This window comes from Grammomys surdaster, unplaced genomic scaffold, assembly GCF_004785775.1.
Source record: "Grammomys surdaster isolate TR1022 unplaced genomic scaffold, NIH_TR_1.0 239, whole genome shotgun sequence".
NCBI lineage: Eukaryota > Metazoa > Chordata > Mammalia > Rodentia > Muridae > Grammomys > Grammomys surdaster.
Window position 1 is genome coordinate 8,704,854 of NW_021604684.1, and position 20,166 is coordinate 8,725,019.

Sequence of the window (20,166 nt, forward strand, 5' to 3'; positions counted from 1 at the left end):
GACTTGTATGCCAATGAACGACAGAACTTCCACACAATTAGAGCATCCCCACCACATTAGGAGGTAGTGTGCTCCTGTCCCTGGAGAGGTGTGAGCAGAGACTGACCACATGTCAGTATGCAGTGGGAGAAGCCACTTGGGCTCTGGGTAGGACGCTGGATCTGATGATGTCTGAAATCCCCACACAGTTCTGAAATCCTTGATGTGCTGGGTTCAGGTCCCACTCAACACTGTCTTCTGTGTACCTTCACTGGACCCTACCTCCCCATGCTTCATGCTTCACTGGTGATGCCCAGGGTCAGGAGTGATTCCAGAGTAATCTGTTCATGCAGACACAGATGGAGATGGATGTCTAAACAGCAAGCCATGTCTTCAATCAAAAGCACGATTCCAGGGACTCTGGGTCATTGTGTATGGGCAATTTCTCCAGTTCCTGGTGATGACCACTGTGCAAAACTGTATACCTAAGGAGGGAAAAAAAGAAGGCATGAGAATTCACCAGGCATCCTTCAAAGGCATCTCTACTCTCTGCTCCCCTTTCTTGGATGTATTTGAGGAGACACAGAGGTGGGAATGGAATGGAATGGAACTTTACAGAGAGGGAAAGGCCAAAGAATTCACCAAGATTGTGTAGGTTAAAGGTTGGAAAATGGAGTCCTAGGGGAGACAGGCCTATGATGCACAGAGAGATGACAGAGCTAGGACAAGGACCCTGATTTCATTTTCCAAGATGGTTCCTGTGCCACTGGTCAGAACAGACCTATGAACAACTGCAAGCTGGCCCTGAGTAAACCCTTCCAGGAGTTTTCTGATGTCTATGTAAAATGTTGTTTCTCTACTGAGGTGTCTAAAACTCAGACTACATCCTGTGACCTGAATTGAAGGGGGAAATGTATACACTTGATATAGTGAGTGACTGTCCTCTAAGCGACTACCATGTTAGGACATTTATTTGTGCCCCCTTTGAAAAAACTCACCCCATCTGGGCTTATTAACAATTTATACTCTCCACTCCTGAGTATCCAGCTGCCTCTGTACCAACTGACAACTCTGTGTATGGCCAAAGAGGAGAGAGAGAGAGAGAGAGAGAGAGAGAGAGAGAGAGAGAGAGAGAGAGAGAATTCAATTTTTGTGGCCATGGGGGAAGCCCTCAACCCTGCTGGGTAAAGACCACCAGATATGTTCAGTTGGAGAGACGTGGCCTCACTCTTGCAAGTACTCCCTCATCTATGCTCTGTAAGAAAGCCCAATATAATCAATCATTGGTTCCCCGGAATGAACGTTGGTGGAATTGTGCCTCAGTTTGTCATTGAGGCATTAGGAAAAGGGGTAGACATTGCTATGTATCCCACTAGGAAGGGATTCTAGCAACTATGGGAACAAATACATTTCAGGTAGAGGAGTAGGCCACAAACACATACGGTATTGGTGGTCCTATAGCCAACTATGAGCAACTCAATATTCCTCCTGGGACTTAGGGACAATGTACTCAGTGTTGTGCCACAAAGCCTTGTGCCTTCAGTGCATACTGCTGTGCAAGTTTATGCCGATGTTTCTAAGGTAGATCTTGGCTGCAGTTTTGAAGTACAGCGAGGGTTAGGGCAGGTCGTGGGACAGGAAACCAGAGGGAAAAGGAGAGGTGGAGGGAGATGATATCTGTAAGATATCCAGAACCAGGAGGCAACCTTGCAGATCCCTCTGAGATCCTCTGGCTTTTTACTGCCTGGGAGGCATTTGAGCAGTGATCCAAATGACCTTGGAATAGGCTTCTTCTGGCTAGACACTCTCTTGAGAGTATACTCATACTTTGCTTAATGACAGGTATGCACTCTGGCAAGTATATTATTAGGCAATGTAATCATTGTGCAAATACATAGAAGGCATCTACATAAGACAAGATACTGTACCTTGCTATACTACAAGTTCCATGGTTCGGCCATTGACTGGGCTAAAATCCTGTGCAGATTGCACTCAATACTATAACACACAGGAAGTACAAGGTCAGAAGGAAATGAGAATTTTCCGGTTTAAGTATTCTGTGGGAGTTCTATGCCATACATATGACTCATCAGTAACTGAAATGCCATTATATGGCTCGTGACAGTTGATAGAAGGATGCTGGACAACAAGATGACTTAACGTTTTGCAGCAGCAACTCGGGGGAGTGAAGGAAGATGGTGTTGTGGCCCAGGCAACGAGAAGCAATCAGATTCTGGATACAGAGACATTATCCTCGGTAGCATGTAACTTTCCATCTTGCTGGATTTACGCTTGAAGCAGCTCTCATACCGTGTTTGTGTATCTCATCATCGAGAACTGCTGTGCTGTGCAGCATGCTAAGGCTTCCAGTGGATCCTAACAGACTCGGCATCCAATCAGGATCTGCCAGTCACTGACTATGTAACATTTAGTAAACTGTTCTACTTCACTACGCATCTCCTTTCTCCTGTGCAGCTGAAGGAAGGAAATATTCCTCACAGTATCACTGCACAGAGAAGGAAGCACAAAGTACTGGACCGGCCCATTCCAGAAGCTCAACATGCAAAGCTAACACAGTTCCAAATACATCTTCTCCTCCACAGCTCATAAAGTGAAGAGCGTGTCATGTTGGTGGTCATGTATACACAGCTCTAAATGGCTGAAGGATTTTCCTCCTTTATTTCCTTTGTTGGGAATACCTAGAAGACCTCAAGGCCTAGGAAATTCCTTATTTTGCTTTTTCTTCCTCCATTGTGAAAATCACAGCATGATTTACAAGCATACACTTCTGTGCCTTTTGGCAGGTCACTCCAGGCAGGCAAAAAGGCCAGAACTATGCAAAGAAGAAACATGTGTCCAGAGATGCTGAAGTTGGATCCTGAGATGCATGGTAAGTAACTGACAGGGCCTGGCCTAGACCCACGTCAGACCCACACCTGTTGGCCTGGCTCATGAACAGCATTGCTGAATGGACTAACAGATTAGTGGAACAGAGCTATGCTCTACACCTGAGGTATAACGATTCCCTGACATTGATTCCTGTGCAGAGAAAAACAACAACAACAAAAGATAATGATAGTAATAAAAGACCATCTGTCATTCAATTTATTGATGGATGAAGGTGCTTGGAACCATACTTAGTCATGACATACATGACTTCATTTACATAATTATTTTTCACAACTGTACATGTTGGTTACTCAGATTTATTTCACAGATGAAAATAAAATAAAATAAAACAAAACAAACAAACAAAAATACTGTGGCTCAGAACTGCTAGTCTGGTTGAGCCAAGGTCACAGTGTGTGTAATGTCACCATGCTAAGCTCAAAGTGCATTCCCAAACTCTGCCAAACTCCATAGAAATAGAACACTTTCCACTGGCCACCTGTGGCACTTCTCCTATGGGACTCGTATAAAAAGCATGTCCTGATAAGAAGGAAACCTGGTATTTTGATCATGTAGGAAGTTTTGTTGGTGAAGTGGGGAAGGGGTTCATGACCTCCATCCCTAACTGACAAGATATGGACAGGTGCTTGGGGTTCCAGAAGGTTTGGCCTCTCGAGGCAGAAGGGCATGACAGAGCAGAGTGGCTCTTGTGCATGGTCAGGAAGTAGAGTCTTCTCTAGCCTATGGGATTGTACTCTTAGCATTCACAGTGATTCCTTCCCCCTTAGTTTATCCTCTCTCAATAAACCTTCACAGACACACCAGAGGGGTGGTCGACTAAACCTCCTGGGATTCACTCCCTCCAGGCTGACAGTCAAGGATAACCATGATAGAAACTAATGATTCACCTGTCAGGATAACCAGAAAGGAGGTTGAAACCAGAGCAGTTTTTCCAGGCAGCTGGAAGACCACCACACTCTTTAGAGATAGGGATGAGTCAATGGGTATGCTTTCTAGTTAGACTTTGGGGTGGGCTTCTGTGCTAGTTTTTTTTTTTTAAATCAACTTTTTTTTTTTTAATCAAGTCAGAGTCATCTGGGAAAAGGGAACATCGATTGTTTCCATCGTGCTGACCTGCAAGTCTGTAAGCAAGGCTGGGTAGCATTTCCTTGAGTAAAGATTGACAGCGGAGGGGCCAGCCCACTGTAGTTGGTGCCACAGTGGTCCTGAGTTGTATAAGAAAGAAGGCCGAGCAAGCCAATAAGCAGAGCTCCTCCATGGCTCCTACCTCTGCTGATGCTCGGGCTCCTGCTTTGCCTTCTCATTGAGTGTGATCAGGACCTGTGAGCTAAATAAACCCTTTTCTCCCTGAGTTGCTTTTGATTGTTGTGTGCATCACAGCAATAGGAAACAAACTAGCCCAGCCATCTTACAGGCTGTGGTGGGGATTAAACACTGAAAAAAGGAAGGTGACTTAGCTCCCTTGCCAAATAGGAACAAAGTCTCCCATTTTAGTCTACGGAGGTCCTGCCATGGCTTGTGTATTTCTAAGTCTCCATGATTTACACAGTTTTAATTTAGGTGTTGTACTGGCTGGTTTTGTGTGTCAGCTTGACACAAGCTGGAGTTATCACAGAGAAAGGAGCCTCCCTTGAAGTAATGCCTCCATGAGATCCAGCTGTAAGGCGTTTTGTCAATTAGTGATCAAGGGGGGAGGGACCATTGTGGGTGGTGCTATCCTGGGCTGGTGGTCCTGGGTTCTATAAGAAAGCAAACCGAGTAAGCCAAAGGAAACAAACCAGTAAACAGCACCCCTCCATGGACTCTGCATCAGCTCCTGCCTCCAGGTTCCTGCCCTGTGTGAGTTCCTGTCCTGACTTCCGTTGATGATGAACAGCAACATGTAAGTGTAAGCTGAATAAACTCTTTCCTCCCCATCTTGCTCCTTGGTCATGTGGGAATAGAAACCTGACTAAGACAGGTGTTTTCTCTTTGATGGAAAATATACCATATGAGCACATATTTGCAAGTATCTGGATGGCCACCAGTAAACTGTGTGTCAGAATTCAAGGCTCTTGTTTGCATGTAGATACATAGAGATGCCAGAGTCCATGGCTCAGTTTCTTCAGTGTTTCTCCAAGTAGAGGGCCCCAATCCCAGCTGGCTGCAAACACACTTGTGAACACACCCTTACATCCTCAGATTTAACAAGTATGTAGAGCAAAGGGATCCCACGCTGCTAGCAAACAAAGTTTCAAACCTGTCATCTAATAGTTGTGTGACCTGACCAAGCCAGTTATCCCTGTGTACCTGATACCTTTGGTGGAAGGGTAAAATTAGCATCTATCACAATGCTGGGCACAGAGTGGGTGGAGGAATCTTCACTGGTTAAAAAAAAAAAACTGAGCTCAGAAAATGAGACTTTCCCAAGGTTGAAGTATATACATATGAGATAGTTAGGAATATGAAATTGATGTATAGGGAACTTAAGAATTCTTGAGGCAGAATGCTTGGGTTCAAACCTTTTCTCTACCTCTCACTTATTGTGTGAATTGTTTCCAAATTCTCTGGAGAGTTATGACCATTGAATGACATGATTCCTATGAAACTCATTTATGACAGCCAGATACTGAATAATATGTAACAGTGATATTCCGGTTATAAGATGTCTAAGGACAGGGCTTGCACTGGCTTGAACCCAATACTTAATTCCCGGTTTGGTGCAGAATCCCATTCCACAATAATTGATGCCTGTTTGCCTACAGGTAACTGAACACACAGATGAAAGAAACTTCCAGGATGGCACAGCAGAAAAAGGAATACACACAAGGATGGAGTCATCATCCCTCAGCTTGATGAAGGCCCCCAAGCTCTGGTGTCGTATCTACCCACCAGGCTAACCCAGCAGACCAGCCAACTCCTGTGAGTGAGCAGTCATATATGACCTGGGAAAAGTCACTGCTGTGGAGCAACATCGAGGCAGCTGTCTACTTTGCATTAATTTATTCAAACATGACAGGAGCCACATTAGGTTTGGTGATTATCTGAATCTACAATTTGTTCACTGAGCAATTAGTATCAAACTTGTAGCAGCCTGAATAGAGCAATAATTAATAGCATAACCGAGCTCCTTCTCCAAGCCTAGGCTGGCACCACTGGGAAAAGCTTAGATTTTATAACACAGGGCCTCAGGCCTCCACTGGGCAAACAGCACTTGCTTGCCTTAGCTGGGAATACTTGAAAAATAAGAAGCAGCTCTGTATAAATTGATCAAACCTCAGGCAGATCTGAGCCCTTGGAATTACTTGGAATCCGACATACCTCGGGAGTGGGGCTATTTTTTTCTGTGTTTTTGAAGGAAAGAAATTGTCAAATGCTAGACATTTACTAATCCAGACACTCATTTTAAAGTGCATTCTGTGTACCCATTGTGACTCAGGCCCTGTGCCAGGCCTGGGAGAACCTGAGATGGAGAACTGACATAGTTTCTGACACACAGAGTTCACAGCATGCTGTGAGACCTACATGGGTCTCGTGAGAATTTATGAACATGTTAAACATTGAAGGTAGGCAGTAATTGTTGACACTGACAGCACATGAGTTGGACATGAACCCAGTTGGTGTGTCAGTGTAGTGTGATCAGGAGAGTGAGAGGTGGTGCAAGCTGAAAGGCAGGGAAGGGGTCACCAGGCTAAGGGGAAGAGAATGCAGATCTGAACAAGAACAAGTTGCTCACAGTGATGGGGCTGAGCAGAGGACGAGGAGCACTCATGGACCAAAAGGGATGCTGCAGGGCAGAGACCCAGGATGATGCTAAGGACTGTTATCCTTATCCTAATAGCAACCAGGAGCCAGACAAGGGTGTAACCAGAGGGGAGAACCTCATGTTTTATAGGATAATTAGTCTGTGGTATGAGTGAGACTGGATTGGGACACAGTAACCCATTAGGAGCTATACTGGCTTTCTGTTGCTGTTGTAACAAATTACCCCAAACAGAGAAGCTTGAAATAATATAAACTTAAAGTCTTACAGGTTCTAGAGCTCATCAGTCCGAAATGAGTCTCACCAGAAGCTGTCCACATTCTGGGATTGATGGTATCACCATATTAACTTTTACTGTCAGGCTCTCAATTCTCTGACTTTGGTCCTCTTGCCCCTTCCTTAAAAAATAAAACAATGAAACAAAACAAAAACAAAAAAAAACCAAAAACAACCCAAAACTAAACCAACCAAATAAATAAAACTCTTGCACAGTGAGTCCTTCCAGACAGTCCTGAGAATCCTGCCCATATCAAGACAAACATCTTTCATATCATAATCAACCTTTTGCCACATGACATAACATATTTGTAGGTACCGGGGAACAGAATATGGACCTCACTGAGTGGGCATTATTTTTCCCAACACAGGTGATTTTGAGCTGTCCCCAGACTAGTCATGGTTCAAGAGATGTAGAGTGGCTATGGAGGAGGTTTGAGAAGAAGTTTTACTCTAGATGTACCATGAAGAAAAAACTAGAAGACATGACAGTGCCTTGTCACAGTGGGGACACTCTAGATCCAGCAGTGGACAGGGGAAAGACATAAAAGCAAAGACTAGCACAGAGCACAGGTAAGGAGAGGCTGAGCATCCCAAGAGCATCCTATACACTGAGCCTGGGAGCACTGATGTGTCCAGGCTATAAACTCAGACTCACCTTAGACACTCAAGGATTTAAACCTAGGCCTGCTAGAATCCAGAACATTTTGCATTTTCAGTGTGCCCCAACCTTATTTTCAACATTGAATATATAGCTCTTGATACCTCACGAAGTATGAAAGATCTTAGTATCTATGGAAATATTTACTACGTGGGTAATAGCATTGTCTGGCATTTGAACTGGTTACAAAGGATAGTGGCAATTAGTCTCCTGTTGGTCCTCCCCCAGGCTTCAATCACATGCTGTACCTTTGCCCACAGTTCTGCATCTGGAGCATCTGCATCCATCTTTGTTCAGTGAGCAGTGCTATATCTTTCTGGTTGGGGGCTGGGTAGAGCAATCTACACTCACTCAGAAATACTTTGGATATGGCTATTTCTGGGTTTTTAACTTTCTCTGAAAAGGAGACTGGAAAAGCTTCTTAGCACCAAGAATCATGGGAGGGAATATTCTTATGGAAACCTTCTAGTGGAAATTTTGGGGAGTGTTTTATAGATTTCTACCCATCATTTACTACCTATGCTTCCTATATACAAATGTCAGTTATTGGGTGGGGGCATGTAACTCAGGGGTAGAGTCTTGTCTAGCATCAGGAGGGCTCTAGTCCCAATTCCCAGCCCTGAAAACAACAACAAGAACCAACAGTTGATCCATGATTTTTGCTCTCCAGAAACTTGGACTAAATTAACAATGTAGTTTTCAAAACAGAATTTTCTTGTCTTCCTCAGCTTTTTCCCTCAGGAAATGCCTAGGCTTGATTTGCACACTGCTGTCTTAAGATACACCAATAGGGAGTGGAAACTGTCCTCAGGGAGGGGTCTGCAGTGGGAGCAGTCACTGAGCGGAGTGCATGAGATGTATCCTGACAGAAATAAAGTGGCAGAGAAAGCCAACAGCAAACCAACTTGGGCCAATTAACACATTTTAGAAAAAAAGGAGTATTTCAAACTTCTCCCTAGGCCATTATTTTAGAACATGATAATTTAATTGAAATGTAAAATGACAATATTGAACAAAGTTGTTTTCAAACCAACATACTACAAGGTAAATAAAAATAAAGTCTAGAGTTACGTTGAAAGTACTGGTTAATGGTAATTGTCTTGTTTTGGTAAATGTACCATGGTTATATAAAATGTTAACGTAAGGAGGCAGTGGACCAAAGGAAGAAAGTTTCAAAACTAATTCTATTCTCTATGATCATAAAGTTGTTTTAGAAAAGTTAGAAAGTGTTTATAAAACTTGGGAAAATGCTCTGCTTGACTTTCATGTTGTGGCTCTATCCTAAGAAGTGAAAAGTTGCACAAATTTAAACAAACAAACAAACAAACAAACCCCTAAACTCTTCCTAGAAATGTAAGTAACTGAACTGAGGTCACAGGGCCAAACCCCAAGTGCACAAGAGAGAGGTGTGTGGGGGACATTCTCAAAGAAACCATTATGGGTGGAGCTGTGTTTTATAAAAAGATAAAGGAGAGAAGGAATATGTTTGCTGGAGGTGTGGTAATATATGGGCCATGTTGAGGCATCCCTTCCCCTTTTAGGGACCAGCCACAGGATGGTATAGTATAGTTTATTCAGGGCATGGGGAGGGGAGTTGAGAGGTTAGTAGAGACAGAGAAAGTCAGGGGGGGAGGGAGAGAGGGAGGGAGGGAGGAAGGGAGGGGAGGGGAGGGAAGGGAAAGGGAAAGGGAAAGGGAAAGGGAAAGGGAAAGGGAAGGGAAGAGAAAGGGAAGGGAAAGGGAAGGGAAAGGGAAGGGAAAGGGAAAGGGAAGGGAAAGGAAAAAGAAATGGAAAGGGAAGAAAAGGGAAAGGGAAGGGAAGGGAAGGGAAAGGGGAAGGGAAGGGATAAGGGAAGGGAGGAGATGCGAAGGGAGGGGAGGGGAGGGGAGGAGAGGGAAGGGGAGGGAAGGGATGGGAAGGGGAGAAGTAGAGGCTGGCCATGAGCATGTGGAGAGAGGGGGTAAGGGAATGGGGTGAGAGAAGGAAGGGGCTAAAGAACAGAGCAACACAAGAGAGAGGAGGGGCAAGCGTCCCCTTTTGTAGTGAGTCAGGTATACATGGCTATTGCCAGGTAGCTGTGGGGTGGAGCCTAGACAAAATGCTAACAGGTGGGAAGTCCTGACTGTAGTCAACAGATTGGTAAAGGCTCAGAGTAGCATCTGACAGAGAAAAACTCCAGAAGGTCCAGCTGTGGGAGCTCCCAGAACTTTGTGAATTTTGCCTTCTGGAGATTCAGCCAGGTTCTCACAGAAACAGAAAAATCCACTCCATTTCAGATAAGGAATGCGAGAGGGAACTCTCAAGTACTCAGTTTTTGTTTTTGCTGTTCTTTGAATTAGGTTAGCATCAGGGAACAACAAGCTGCCTAAGTGAGCGATAGAGGAGGGGATGAATTGACTCCTGTCAATTCCAGGCAATGGTTCCATAGGATATAGTGGGGGAGGGGCTGAGAGGTGTGAGTGTTCACTTTCTAGAAGTACAGTCCCCCTAAATGACAGACTGTAGACAAATTTTTTCTGACTCCAATAGAACAGAAAATAATAAAAAAAATTTAAAAAGTAGGATCACATGAAATGATGATGCTTCAGCATAGCAGGGAAACAATTTCTAGAGTCACCAGATGGACTACAGAATGGGGAAAATTCATTACAGGCTATACCATCAGTGAGATGTTCATACAAAAAACTGTAAAAATTCAAGACCAGTACCCCCAAATCATCCAACCAGTAAGTGGGCATCTCTCAAAAAAGAAACACACGAGACCAACAAGGACTTGAAAAAGTGTTCAGCATTTTTAGTGATCAGGGAAATGCAAATTCAAAGTACCTTGAGATTCCATGTCACCTCAATTCAAATGGTAGTCACCACAAGTGACAACAAATGCTATTGAAGAAGTGAGGAAAGAGAAACTACCATTCACAACTGAAGATGGGGGGTGGGGGGGAGAAACTACCACTGATAATCTATGTGTGTAAAATTGTGTGAGCACTGTAAATAGTTTTAAACGGTCTCCTAGACACAGCAAAGAAGATAGAACGACTGTACCACCCAGGTATTGCATTCCTGAATATATCCACAAAGAAAGCCCAAGAAAACGAAGTTAGCATATGATAGAGATACTGGAGTATCCATGTTTATTGTTATATGGTATACAATAGCTAAAGAATGAAACCTGCTTAAATGCTCGTCAACACAGGAATAAAGTCTCTCTCTCTCTCTCTCTCTCTCTCTCTCTCTCTCTCTCTCTCTCTCTCTCTCACACACACACACACACACACACACACACACACACACAAACTGGAATTTTAGACAGTTATAAAGATGAAATTCACAGAAATAAATGGAGGCAGAACTCATATTAATCAAACAAATCAGCCTCAAAGGACAGATACCACATTGCTTTCATATGTAGAATATCAATTTAAAGTTAGATATGTGTTTAAAAAAAAACTAAATCCAATGTAAGTCTAACAAAAGGAATGTCAAAACACAATCCAATAAAACTGAGAATAAGAGGTCAATAGAGAAAACTCAATAAAACCGAAAGTCAGTGTCCTGAAGAAGTGAACAAGAAGTGATGAACTAACAGCTAGTCTAAGTATCAGGACACAACTTACCTCAAACATTACAGAGAGATGCACCTCACTTTAGACCCCACAGAAAGTACTCAAGCACTTCAGGCCCACAAACTTGATAATCTATGCTAAAAAAGACTATTTGAAATACATAATCTACCAAGACTCGCTGAGAAGAAATTAGCATAGAATATGGCTACATATTCTAATTTAATGGAATAGGCCTATATCTATCGATAATATCAAATCTACTAATTAGAAACCTTTTGAAAAAGTACCCCAGACTTAGAAGTGCTGAGTAATGAGTTCTACCACACAGTGGAGGAAGGAAATTCTATTACTTCTCTATGATATCTTTTCAAAGATAGATCCAAGGAGAATATCTCTTGAATGAGTCATTTGTGAAGCCCACATTACTTTAAAACTAAAACCAAAGACACTGCAAAAAGAAAATGTCGTGGTTCAGTTTGTATTGACAGAACAAAATATTTTAGAGCAGGTTAACTTATAAAACTATGTAACTGGCTTATGATTCCATTAGCTAGAAAGCCAGAACTACATGCTACTGGCATTGAGTGAACCATCCTTCTCTTCGCCCCGTCAGGCCTGCATCACAAGGTAAACATGGCATGTGAAATAGCTACATGCCAAAATATGGAGGAGAAGGAGCTGAGACTACTTTATAACAACCAATTCTCTAGGGAATTAAACAGTTGCATAGGATCTAGCACAAAAGAAAAATTAAGAACAAAAGTCAGTTAATATAGTATATCACTTCAACAGAGTAAACAAGAAAAATCAGATGATCATGTAAACAAAGGCATACAGAGCATTTGAGAAATCGTAAAACCCATTAGAAGTAAATGTTTTCAGCAAACTAAGAATAAAGAGAGCTTCTTTGATTAGATTAAGAACACACACAAACACAGTCATACAGCATTATGTTTAATGGGAGAAACTCAGTTTCCCTGTAAAGATCAGGGAAAATGCTAGCATGTACTCTTCCTGCTATGTTTCAGCACTGTGCTGGAAGACTTAGGGAATGTACTACAAGAGGAAATAAAACATGTACAAATAGAGAAAGAAGAAAAGAAAGAAACTTCCATTTCAGAGGATATGATGACATGCATGTAAAAAATAGGAAAAACTCTGAAACTAGCAAGCCATTATGTTAAGTTTTGCAGAAACCTATACGTAGGTATTTATAACAGCTCTGCTCACATTTATGAAAACTTTGAAGAAGTTAGCTATTTTTAAGTTGGGGAGTTGACAAAACTGTAGCATGTCTAGCAATGGAATATAACTCAGGTGTCGAATATTATTCAGAGTCAGAATAAGCTATCAAGTCATACACGCATATGGAGAGAATTTAAGTATAAATTACTAAGTTAAGGAAACCCATCTATAAAGTCTGGAGAGTGAGTTATTACAAATAAATGAAGTTCTGGAAAAAGAAGAAGTGTGGACAGTAGGAGCATCTGTATCAGCCAGGCGTAAAGCTGGAAGCAAGAGCTGGATGAACATACAGAGCACAGGGATTTTAGTACAGTGACGAAAGAAATAGTTCTAAAAAAAAAATGCCACAATGGTAGAGACGCCTCATCCTACACTTGTTCAGACTCATACTGTACACCACCATAAGTGAGCACTGATATATTCTATGGGCCCTCGTTGGACATGGGGGTTAAGTGCAGGCTCATTTCTAATCGTGTCTCTCTGGTGAGAGATATTAACAGTGGAGGAACTTTCAATTGTAGAGACCACCTGTGAAATACCTGCATCTTTCATTATTTTATGAGAAAATAAAATATGCTCCATAATGCCAAAGAATGTTAACATCTTAAAACATTACCTTGATTCAGCCACGATGATTTGCTGAGGAACATGAAGGAAGGCCCCATGATAGCAAGGTGATAAAAATATTAATTGATCATAAGGAGTAATCGAGATAAGAAAACCTCCAAGGACCACGGTTATATTAGAGCTCAGCCCTACCACAGTGCATACTGCCCATAAGATTTGCAAAATGAAGAAACTAAGGACTCCACCAAGAAGTTAATAGATGGAAAATAAGGTTTTCATGTTATATGAAGCTTGTCTGTCAGGTTAACAGCCACCATGACATCCTGGGCTTAGCAGACCTCCCATATATACTCGCAGCCTGCTTGAAAGAGGCCAGAGTCTGAAAATAGACGGGTTGTGTTTTCTGTGAAGCAATGGATGGACAGATCCAGACAGACTCACACAGCCTTGCAGAGCACGCTCAGTTAGACGGGAACAGGTCTATTGCAGAAGAGCAGGGGGAAACTTGACACAGATGAACAGCCACAGATGAGAAAGAGCCAGGCAGAAGTGGGGAGAGAGAAAAAAAAAAAAGAAAGAAAACAGAAAGGTTAGTAGATGCTTGGTTAACCTAAATGAACATCCAATTGTTCCCAATGGAGAATAGGGAACCAAGTATGGTTATTCTGCAACACTGTTGTGCCATATCGTGGATTTAAAGCACTGCTTTATAGAAGGTGGCATTGTATTTTAAATATGTAAATGTACGATGAGGATATTGAATATCTAGTTACATCACTAATCTACTTTTCCACTAAAAGCTGTGCAACTTAAACCAAAATCTTTGGAATAGAGAAGCACTGAGCAAATGCCTCTTTAGGAGGACATAGAGCCCTTTGGGGATGTGCCCAAGTGGTATAACTCTATCCTGTGGTAGACCCATTTTCCATTCTTTTTTTTTTTAATACTTGAAAGACAGTGACACTTATTTTCATAGTGACTTCACCGGTCTGCAATCTTACCAACAGTAAATACCTTTTCCCCTTTCCACCATTCGTGTCAGCATTTATTAATTAATTATTTATTTATTTATTTTTTGCTGTTTTGAATGGGATAATATAAAATCTCAAAGTAGCTTTAATTTGCATTTCTAAGGGCTAAAGATGTTGAACACTTAAAACAAGATTGCTTAGCCGTTTTTCTTTCCTCTTTTGAGAACTCTCTGACTAGTTCCACGCCCTGTTTTTTAGTTGAGTGATTTGTTTTCTTGGTGTTTAGTGTTTTTTTAAGTTCTTTTTATATTCAAGACCTTTTGTCTAGCTGGTAAAAATTCTTTTCCATTTCCATAAGCTGCCTCTTCACTTTATTGATGGTATTTTTTTGTTGTTGTAGTACAGAAGCTTTTTAGTTTTATGAAGTTCCATTTATCAACTGTCAATTTGAATTCCTGTATCATTAGAGTCCTACTCGGAAAGTCGTGTTCTGTGTCCATAAATTAAAGCATATTCCCAACTTTCTAATCTAACTGATCTAGGGTGCTTGATCTTCTTTTGAGGTTCTTCATCTATTTAGAATCCAGTTTTGTGCAGGGTAAGAGAAAAGGATCTAATTTCATCCACACGCAGCTATCCAGTTTTTCATCCCTATTTGTGAAAGTGCTGTCTTTTCTTCAATGCATATTTGTTAGAAATCAGATGGTGGTGGGAGCCTGGGTTTAATATGTAGATTTTCAGTTTGGTTTCACTGATCAATGTGTTTTTTGTAATTTATATGACCATACTGTTCTCAGTACCATGCCGTTTTGATTACAATGGCTCTGTAATGTAACTTGAAATCAAGAATGGTGATACTTACAGCAGTGTTTTTATTGATCAGGATTGTTTTGGATATCAGGGATCTTTTGTGTTTCCATATGAAATTTTATTTTATTTTTTTCAGTATCAGTGAAAGACCATGCTATAAATTTGATGGGGATTATATTGAATCTGTGGATTATTTTTGATAGGATGGCCATTTTCACAATATTAATCCTACCAATATATGAGCACCTTTCCACATTCTAGTATCTTCTTCAGGTTCTTTGGTTCTGAAAACTACTCCTGAAGTAGAGAGTTTTGTTTTATTTATTTTTTTTAGATTTATTTCAAGATATTTTATTTACACCTTTTTGAGACTACTGTAAATGGGGTTGTTTCCCTTATTACTTTCTGTGCTTCTTGTTAGTATATAGGAAGCTACTGACTTTTGTGTGTTAATTATATGTTCTGCTGCTTTGCTGAATGTGTTTATCAGATGTAAAGGTTTTCTGGAGGAGTCTCTAAAATTTTCTATGAATATAATAAAATCATTCACACAGAAGGATACTTTGACATCTTCTTTTCCTATTTATATCACTTCTATCTGCTCTTGTCTTATTGCTATAGAAAAGACATAAAGCACCATATTGAACAAGAGTTGAAATGGTAAACATCTTTTTCTTGTTTCTGATTTTAGAAGAAATATTTCAAGTTTTTCTAATGTTGGCTTGTTGACTTCTTATTTTGTTAATATGTTTCTTGTAGCTCCAATTTCTCCAGGAATTTTATCCTGAAGGGATGTGGGATTGTTATTGGCCTTTTTTTACATCTAATGAAATAGCCATATGGTTTCTGTTCTTAAGTTCATTTGTGTGGTGGTTTATATTTATTAATTGGACTGACCATCTTTGCATATCTGGGATAATGGATTGCTTTGTTGTTTTTTGTAGTGTGGCATACGAGTATTTTTTTTTTTTTAATTTTGCATCGATGTTTATCATGGAGATTGGTATATAATTTTATTGTTGTTGTTGTGTGTCTTAATCTGATTTAGATATCAGATTAAATGTAATGCTGGCTTCATGAAAGGAAGTTGGATGCATTCTTTCCTCTTCTATTTTATAGAAGACTTTGAGGAGTATTGCCTTTAATCCTTTTTTAAAAGCTCCAGTAGAATTCTGCAGTAAATATATCTTGTTCAGGGATTTTTGTTTATTTGGTTAGTTGGTTTTGAGTAAGTTTTTTTATTACCAAGTCAATACATGAGCTTCTGAGATGATACCTAGTATTTGGATAGAATGTTCTATAAATATCATGGATCCATTTAATCTATGATATCATTTAGCTCTATTTCTCTGTTTATATTTTGCCTGGAATATCTGTCCATTGTTTATGATGGATTATTTAAATTGCCTGCTATTAATGGATTGGTGTTAGATTAATCTGTTGTTTTGCATCAGCAGTGTTTGCTTAATGAAGTTGCCTGCATATATATTTAGGGTTTTAATGTCTTCTTGATGGATTGTTCACTTGACCTACATGAAATAACATCTTTTCTTAAGAGTTTTGATTTGAAGTCTATTTCATTGGATATTAGAATAGAACCTCTTGCTTTCTTCTTGGTTCCATTTCATTGAAACGTTTTTGCTCATCTTTTTACTCTCGGGTGAGTTCTGTCTTTAGTGGTGAGGTTTGTCTTGGAGGCAGCAGAATGGTGAACCTTGTTTTGTAACCCAGTCTGCTATTCTGTGTCTTTTGACCAGGATGTTGAAACACTAATGTTCAAGGTTGCTACTAAAAGATGTTCGGTGATTCCTGCCATGTTGTTGATTTTGTGGTTTCGTTCCCTGCACCCCCCCTTAGGTTTCCTTATCTTAGTTTTATGCTTATTCCTTTTTCAGTTTGAAGTATTAGAGCTGACTTGGTAGTCATGAATCCCTTTATTGTGCATTTATTGTGGAAAGTTTTTCTTTATCCATTGTTTATAACTCATATATATATATATATATATATATATATATATATATATAATGTATACATATGAGATTCTCAGTCTAAACCCTTGTTGCTTTAAAAGTCTCTCTTGATTTGAAAACTCAGTTGTAATTTTGATGAGCCTGACTCCATATGTGACTTGGTTTTTACATTTTTTTTTTCAGTTTTCAATATCCTTTATTTGTTCAACAAGGTTAGTGTTTTGACAGTTACACAGCACTGCTGATCCTGTCTGTGCAGGATGCTGTAAGTTGCTTGTACTTTGGTAGACATCTCTTTCCTTAGACTTGGGGGATTTTCTTCTTTGGTTTTGTTGAAAACATTTTCTGTGCATTTAATCTGGGTTTCTTCTTCTTCTATAGCTATGATCCATTCATTTGGCCCATCTATAGTGTCTCAGAATTTCAGAATGTTCTATTCATAGTGCTTTTGTTATTGTTATTTGTATTTTAAGTCTATCATTTTCCTTGACTGAACGATCTGATTTTTCGGCCTTGTCTTCATGTCTTAATATTTCCTCTCCAATTGATTCATTCTATGTTGGGATTTTTCATTTAGCTTTTTATCTGATGTAGTGAAAATTTTATTTCAGGTTTTATTTTAGTTAGGTTTCCTTCTCCCCCGAAACTCTAGCTCTTTATTAATTTTTATTTTTTATATCTTGAGTTGTTTTCCCTGTTTCATTCAACTGTGTGTACCATCCTGATCTTCAATAGGCATATATTCATATCCACTTCAAATTCCTCAAACATATTTATAATTGGAAATACTTGTCTACTGTGTCCTCTAAGTTGCTTTTATCAAGGAACATTATGAAGGGAGTACGAGTTTTTGGAGATAACACATTGTCACAGTTATCTGTGTTGTCTACAATCATGTGATGGAACCTAGGCATCTGGAGTTAAGTTGTGAGTGGTGGTTTTGGTATTGATATCCAGCCCATGTCTATTGTTACTTTGTGGATGTTTGAATCTCCATTTGCTGTTACCTCAACCTGTCATGTTTAGGATCAGCTGTATGCTTCTTGCTTTTCAGTCTTAGGGTCACTTACTGTTGATGTGCAAATGGGGTACTTTTTCTGATAGAAGTTGTCCTGAGTCAGGTATGGTTGGTACAGTTCTGGATACTGGAGCAAATCTTCTGTAGAGTTAGAAGACTCTTATTGCTGGTGTTCAGAAATGTGTGGAAGGTTCACAAGGTTCTACCTCTGGGCCTTACATAGGAGAAGCTGGACTTGCAGGAGTGGGCTGTGTTACCCAGGAGAAGTATGAGAGGCCCTACAGCTACAGTCTTTGGGCAGCAAGGGTAGGTTGTTGTAAGGTGGGGATTGTTACCCAGGGGAGGTGCATAGACGTTCATGCATGGACCTCAGGCAGCCAGAAGAGTCATGATGGAGGAGAAGGTCACTACCTGAGGGAGATACACAATACTCTATATGACCCTCAGGCTACGAGGCTGGAGATTTTTTTTACAGGGATGGGATCTGGTGATGAAGGATACTACTACATTTGCTTACTTGAAAACTCACCTAATAATTTTTTTCTGAGCCTAATATTAATCACTCATATGACTGGATGTTTGAAAGTAATATGTCTGGAGGTATAGGGAAAATTAATATTCCTTTGTGAAAAAAACTCAGAAGATGATATAATGTTCATAAATACTTTACTACACACTAAAATAGGCTATATTAACCATTACATGTGGAAAAAAAGGTTAAGCTAAGACTTACATGCTGCTATGAAAAACACTCAAGATTTCAAAATATATACAACTTTAAGTACACAGCTTATTTATAGTCCTTGTAAACCTTTCTGAATTAACAATGTAATTTTTCTGATATCCTTGTGTGAGTTTTTGGTGAATAGATAGTCGTGTAAACAACACATCAAATTGAATCTGAAGTCTACCTGTAGAGGCTACCATTTATTTTTATATTTTAAAATATAACGTTACATACCCTCGCATATCCAACATCTTATTTTTTCTATACCACAAACTCAGGAGGTTTGTAGTTTTAGTGTTTGGGCAGAAGGGGATCACAAATCCTAGACATATCCCTTCTCAGACAGTATAGAAAACTTTAAATGTCCACAGGAACCTGGGTTAACTGGTCAGTGCTGCCTTTTGTGTGCCCAAATATGTCTCTTATAGGCAGGTGTAAGCCTGTCAGCTTGAGACAGAATTGTGGCAGATCTCAGGCAAACAGGATGGTGACGACTGGCTTGGACATTATTTGGTGATGTGCTATGGTGGCAGCAGGTGTTAGGACAACTCAATGCCAAGAAACCAAGGTGTAGGGAGTACACAGAGTAGGAGGTCAGATGGAGACGTGGAATCCTAGTCTATCAGCTTACAGTATGTTAAATGTCACATCCCTTTTTTTTTGTAGCAACTCACAGAAGCATAAAAAGATCTAATCCACAAATATTAATGATTTAAATGTACTTGCCACTACTATAGAATAGAAGACCAACATGGCCACTAGGTTTAGCTACCTGCATTGCTTTCTTCCTTGACTGGAAGACCATCATCTTCTTCTTTCTCACAGTGAGAACTCCATGGTCCCTGGGCAAGTGTTGGAGTATTTACCTATACCATAAACCCAGGAAGTTGGTAGTTTTAGTCACAAACCCTAGACCTATCCCTGCCCAGACACCAGAGCAAACTTTAAATGACCATAGGTCTCAGAGCTCTTTCCCAGCAATACTCGTTACCATTTTCAGTAGTGAATGCTGAATGGTTAGCCTAGCCTTGTGAATCCCTATCCACAGAGTATATTTCATCTATTTTGCTCTGTACATCAAGTGTGCATCTAAAGATGCATATAGGTGCTTTTCATGATTGGCTCGGCCACCTCATTGATGCAGGATGTCTCTAGGTTATAAGGGGAAAGGGTTCATGGTGAACTGTAAGCTGATGGCATACGTGCAATGAGAGCAGATCCCGGGGTTAAAAGGAAGACTAAGGGTCCAAGTGGCCGTGGATCACTGAGGAAGAGGAATGAAAGAACTTGTAGCTGAGGATGGGATAATCAAGTTAATCAGCTAAGAGATGGGGCCCTGAAGCCCTGGAGGAACATAAGTAGGCAAATACTACCTTTTCGTACATCCTTATGTCTAATGAAGCTAATTTTATCAGAATAAACTCTAAGTAAGGATCACTTCTAATAAGAAGTTTCTCTTTGTAGGTTTACCCTGCTCCAGCCCGTGGACAAAGAATTGAATGTGAGGTAGCCAAGGAGGACTGTAACTCTGTCTTGGTGTCTGTGATAAAGTTAACTTTATCATGACAAAGCTACAAGGCCATATAAATGTGAGGAATAAAGGAGAATACAGTCTTATTAACTTAACAGCAAAGATGACACTTGCAATGTCGGATATGGCCAGAGTTAACACTAGGATAGCAGACAGACACTCAAGTCCAGTAGGTAACAATGCACAGCTCAGA

At 40.4% G+C, this 20,166-nt stretch overlaps 1 protein-coding gene across 3 annotated transcripts in view; it reads right to left on the bottom strand.

The window, feature by feature from the left end:
* Positions 1-270: 270 nt before the first annotated feature.
* Positions 271-20,166, bottom strand: part of Htr4 (5-hydroxytryptamine receptor 4) — a 160,037-nt gene continuing 140,141 nt past the window's right edge. Inside the window, exons 6-7 of one of the 3 annotated variants that reach the window (XM_028774236.1) lie at positions 13,388-13,426; positions 271-464 (exon numbers count right to left, since the gene is read on the bottom strand). In XM_028774236.1, coding sequence (XP_028630069.1) covers positions 13,411-13,426 — 16 coding nt within the window. In that variant the 3' untranslated portion in view covers positions 271-464; positions 13,388-13,410. Of the gene's footprint in view, positions 465-13,387; positions 13,451-20,166 lie in introns of all 3 variants that reach the window. The other 2 variants (XM_028774235.1, XM_028774234.1) reach the window with 2 other exon arrangements.